Source organism: Lipophrys pholis (assembly GCF_963383615.2).
Source record: "Lipophrys pholis genome assembly, chromosome: 3".
NCBI classification, from domain to species: Eukaryota; Metazoa; Chordata; class Actinopteri; order Blenniiformes; family Blenniidae; genus Lipophrys; species Lipophrys pholis.
The window spans coordinates 19194748-19200206 of NC_137627.1; the positions used below are offsets into that span (position 1 = coordinate 19194748).

The following is a 5459-nucleotide window of genomic DNA, read 5'->3' on the forward strand; positions in this document are numbered from 1 at the left end:
TACAAGTAATAAGTCCATAGCTAGTAAGGTCATAGTATAATGGCCTCCACAGCTGTACTCTCACCTCAGCCATAATGATGGTACTTGAAGAGCTCGATATTTGCCGTCGTCAAGGAAAGTTGGGCAAAAATCTTTGCCCGTGTGTATTTATTTATTGGTTTATATGTATGCATGTAGCCATCTTTTCACAAAAGCTATTGACCTGAATTACATGACATTTTCAGGGATGATTCGTCTTTATTCAAGGACGGTGCCAATAAATTTAGAGAGCGACTGGGACAAAGGTCAAGGCTTAGGTCACGAAAAGGTCAAAAAGCTATTTTCATCATAACGCGGTCAGGTTTAACCAGATTGATGTTGTGTATGACATGATTTTCATTTTCCTTTCTTGACATTAACATTTGACTGAACGAGTCATCTGTTTTTTCAGTGCAGTTAGTAAACTATTAACTAACTAACTAGTTAGTAACCAACTATCAAACGAGATCATCACTACTTTAGCATTGCCTGTTATCACCTTGTTGATTATGACGTATGCTATGTTTCAGCTTAAGGTCAAAAGTCTCTCTACATCTCTGACATCACTTCAACCTATTAGAGAAGCTCCCCCATATTTTGGAACATGAATATTGCATACATACTGAACAATGAAAATGTAGCAACTTATTTATAATTTTTTTTTTTTTTTAAAGGTAAAATCAATACTGAGTCAGATGTGGCCATTAGTCACATTTTTATGTTGATTCCTGACAGATTCACAAACGTTTGAATGAGGAGTCCCAATATAAAATAAATGACAAAGTAATTACAAGAATAACTAGTCGACATCAGAACAATAACACAAACGTCTGTACTTCTTCCCACCTTGAAAACGAAGCACTCCCCTCAGTCATGGTGGGACTGGAGAGGACGTAACAGTGAGGACCTGCAGCCTCTGAAGCATTTTGTCTCTCTCACCACAAACAGTCCAATGAAAGCCTCATCTTTCATCATTGATATAAATTCCACACTAACCAGCTGCATCCATGCATCAAACCCTGTCGGAGATGAAAGCTGGATATAAGGTGAGCCTCTGAAGTGGCGAGCTAATCAAAGAGCCAATAGCCTCGCTGGGGAAAAAAAAAAAAAGGTCTGGTCCAGTGTGCGTCAGACTTGAGGTGTGAAGGCTGTGACATGTGTGCATGTGTGTACACTTGCCCATATGGCTGCGACAACTCTGAAAACCTCTTAGAATTAAGTGACAGCTGCAAAGGATCACGAAGCCACACAGTCAGAAAATTAAATTCCCGGGTTGGCGAGCGGGGGAATGGCAGCACAGACACCAGAGGCTTGGGGGAAATAGGATGTTATGACACAGAGACAAGAGCTCCGATTCATGTCTTGGCATCACTATCCAACACGGACACTACTACTGTGCACCACGTATGAGGTAAACAGTGAGAAAGATGTTTTTTGTTTTTTTCTTTGAAGTTTATTCAAGTAAAAATGTTCTCACGAGACAAACTCTAACAGGTACTTTACACCGAGTTCTAAATCTGAGAGGAGAAAGAATATTTGCATTATTGTACGCACGGAAAACCGACATTTCTATATACATCCAGTCAGCCGGAGGGGAATCTCGGTCAGCTAGGCTTCGGCCTTGGTGCAGTCGAAGGGTTTCCACCACTGTGAAAACTGCAGGACTTTTTTCCTCTGATCGTCAAAGTTTTCTCTGATCATCTTTCTCCACCTTCGAGGCTCCAAGTCCATCATGCCTCCGACCACTTCCTGCGAATGAAAGTCAGGGTCGTCATATTTAAAATTGTCGGGGGGGGGGGACATTTAACATAAATCATTCTGGTTGTCGCTCATACGGGGTTTCCAGAAAATAAGACAGGACCACAGCATTCGACATCTTTTGTCAGTGTAATATTCCCCTGGCCAATTCACTGAGGAACGGCTTTTCAAAACCGCCAGCCGACCAGCGGTTTTTCAACAAACCCTTAGCGGTCCTGTTCTCTGACGCATTGTGAGAGAAATATGGTCCAATTAGCCGGCTGCTCGACACGGCGAACACAACACCGGCTTTGGGGAGTTTTCTTTCATGCTCCAGTATGATTGTTCCTAAATTTGACAGTTGTATCGATTCAGCCGCCCAGAGAGACGAGAGATTGACGTGTCAATGAATCACAAGGTCTCCACGAGTCGGGGGGGGGGGGTCATTTTCAAACTGGACTCAAAATCTTGTGCTGGAAGCATGTGTGCGACCATAATACAGCACGGACGGAACTCCCATCACTCCCTCCAGCGTCCGCGGCCCAAATTTGGATGAACTTTTCTGGACTCTGCATGGACGCCTGCAGCAGCGGTGGCGTTTTCAACTCGCCGGCCTGAACGTCGTTATTGATTGTGTAAACTGTGCGACACTGACCACTGAGGCAGCCGCAGGGACTTTTTGGGACACCCGGTATATGGAAAGCGCCAGTGGCACTGTGAGTTTTTAAATGAGGACGAATTAAAAATGATCAAAAATAAAAAAGCTTTATAATGTATAATTCCAACAGCTGACCTTGCCGAAGTATTGGGGGAACTTCTGCTCGTTCTCAATGACGTGAGCGTAACCTCCCTGAAGCCCAAAGTCGACAGCAAAGTATGGCAGACCCCGAGGAACCTAAAGTTCAATAAGACAATACAAACAGATTGGATGTGAAAATATTAGAAAATAGAATGAAAGGCAGCAAAAGTTAAGAGGAGCAGGTTATGAGAAAAAGTTTAAAAAGTAAAAAAAAAGAGGACAGAATCATATATAATGAGGAAGAAAGCTCACAGCTTTGCGAATGTCCTTGGAGGAGAGGTCGACGACCTTCTTGTTCATGGCCCACTCCTCATCACACTCCATGATCGCTTTCTGGAGACACAGAGACGCGTTATCACGGTGCTTTGTTGACTTCAAACATATTTCATCTCGGCCGCTCAGAATAAACTCATTGAACAGGAGGCAGGGGGATACCTTGAAGTAAATAGGGGCCATATCGCCGAGCTCTTTGGGAAGCGGGATACACTCGAGGACCATGTGTCGGCGTCTGCGTGGGTTCATGTGTGTTTCCATGAACACGCAGTCCAGCTCCTGGGACTCAAACATTCGCACCAATGTACGCCGGAACAGCTGAGGACAGCAGAGCGGCGGCAGCGGTGAGCTCAGCGAAAACTGAAGGCAGCACTTGGCTGCGAATGTACGAACCGCGGCAGTGGAAATGACGGACAAACCTGCATTTCTGACCAGATGTCCTCGTCCAATCCCGTGGCAGAGCAGTGATGCTGCAGAGGACAGATGAGACAGTGTCCTTCGGTCATAGACACACCTGCAGGCAGACTTAGATACGCCTGAAGACAGAAAAACAAGACGTCAAACGACATCCGCAAAAGATGGAGAGGAAATTATCAAACCTTTCAGATCTGTGCGGCACATAAAGAAGATTACGATACAGGGGAAAATTAGGCTACACATGAACTTTTATTGTTTATAATCTCTTAAAAGTCACAAAATATTCCAATAACCTTTTTAACTCGAATACTTTAATTCAGAGTCAGTTAATCTAATGAAGTGACGTAAACAAACGGACTGTTCGAAAGAAGACGCCCGGCTGGGTATAAAGTCCGGAATTCATTCCGAGTTATGTTTTCTCTGCTAGAAGATAAAGTCAAACCGAATTAAAATGATTTAGGAATGAAGGTTCAGTCAATCCCCACTGGTTACTAATACCAGTGCATCTCAATATATTGGAGCGCGATTACCTCGCCGACGTATTTGTTATTCATTTACACGAGTAACATATGAACAAGTATTTTAGAGACAATTATGAAGTTTAAGAAAAATCTGAGATCTTATAAAACATACTATTCATCTTAAATACTAGATGTCTTCAGTTAAAAGTACAGTACGAGTCATAAAACTGCCAACGGCGCTGAAATATTTCAGTTTGTGTGCGATACATAAAAATATTAAAATGAACAAATAAAAAAAAAGGTCTCAATCCACCTCAATCAATTGTGGACAATCGTCAGCGATCCGTTGTCATTTTGAAAATTCCTCACCTTGCTCCCTATGGCCACGATGAGATGTTTCTGAAGCTCGCTGCTGCTGAAGCAGTGCTGGCATTTATCCATGGAGGCAGCCAGCCTCCTACTCTCCCCGATGGCTCTGCTCCTCATCCTCTCCTCCTCCCTCCCTTCGCCCTCCCGCTGCGCCGCGCTCGACACAAACATGTCATCCAGCGTGTAGTTGTCGCCATCCGTCTTGCCCATCATCTGCGGCGTGGAGTGGAGAAGGAAACAACGGAGGAGAGAGACCGTAGGAGGAGGAGGACAGGAAGAAAAAAAGAGAGGGATGAGCATGTGTAATGGAAGTATGTTCATTCTTGGTCAGACCTGACGTGGTTCCTCTCTCCATGAAAGGTGACGGAGCAACACACCACAGTGAAATACTCCTGATCGGTGCTGAAGCTCATTCTGATGTTCACGAGTAAAGAGCTCAGATGTACACGACAAGAGTGTGTCTGTCACCTTCTCGCACATTTCACCAATCAAACTGTTTTCCTCATAGTGAATAGCAGCTAGAAATAGGGAGACGACACTATAAATCAGGCTTTGCCCGTGTAGTTCCTTATCAGAACTGATCAAGACGCTCTGCTCGGAAGGCCTTGGAGATTCTTTTAGGAGAAGATGAACTTCACAGGGCCACAGGGTGGCGTGGTCCTGGTTTGAGTCCGGGTGGGACTCTTTCTGCGTGGAGTCTGCAGGTCTTCCCAGTGCATGCAGGGGTTTCCCCTGGTTTCCCCTCACAGTTCAAAAATATGACTTTTGGGTTAATAGCCGACTCTAAATTGGCTCTAGATTGCAAATGATTGTCACAATTTGAAATGAGAGGACGTGGCTGTTGTCTAGTTTTGAGCCTTTCATCTCAAACACCAAGAATTACCCTGAATCTTACGAGATGGAAAGAAATGGACCAAACCCATTTTATCGACTGCTCTGGGCTTGTTGGTCGTTCTCAGGTGTGCTGGTACCAACTTGTACAAGAGTTAACAGTGCGAGGCAGGATGCCAGGAACCGACGCTGGTGTTTCGACGTCTAGTCACCATGGCGACAAGGCAACAGGTTGAAATGTGTGCATGTGAGAGAGAAGGAGTGAGAGGCATGGATGGATGAGTTAGGGGTGTGTGTGTGTGGGTTTGTGTGTGTGTGTGTGTGTGTGTGTGTGTGTGTGTGTGTGTGTGTGTGTGTGTGTGTGTGTGTGTGTGTGTGTGTGTGTGTGTGTGTGTGTGTGTGTGTGTGTGTGTGTGTGTGTGTGTGTGTGTGTGTGTGTGTGTGTGTGTGTGTGTGTGTGTGTGTGTGTGACTGCATTTAAGTGAGTAGCCACACATATGGCAATTGGCCAAGGCAGTGTTATTCTCTTACACACGTGCCATCACACACACTCT

General features: G+C 44.7%; 1 protein-coding gene across 1 annotated transcript in view; it reads right to left on the reverse strand.

The window, feature by feature from the left end:
- Positions 1–717: 717 nt before the first annotated feature.
- cwf19l2 (CWF19 like cell cycle control factor 2) overlaps positions 718–5459 on the reverse strand; it is a 19762-nt gene continuing 15020 nt past the window's right edge. The window contains 6 exon segments of the mRNA XM_080460384.1: positions 718–1767; positions 2549–2650; positions 2807–2887; positions 2990–3145; positions 3247–3363; positions 4075–4287. Of these exon segments, the coding sequence (XP_080316510.1) occupies positions 1627–1767; positions 2549–2650; positions 2807–2887; positions 2990–3145; positions 3247–3363; positions 4075–4287 (810 nt within the window). The 3' untranslated portion in view covers positions 718–1626.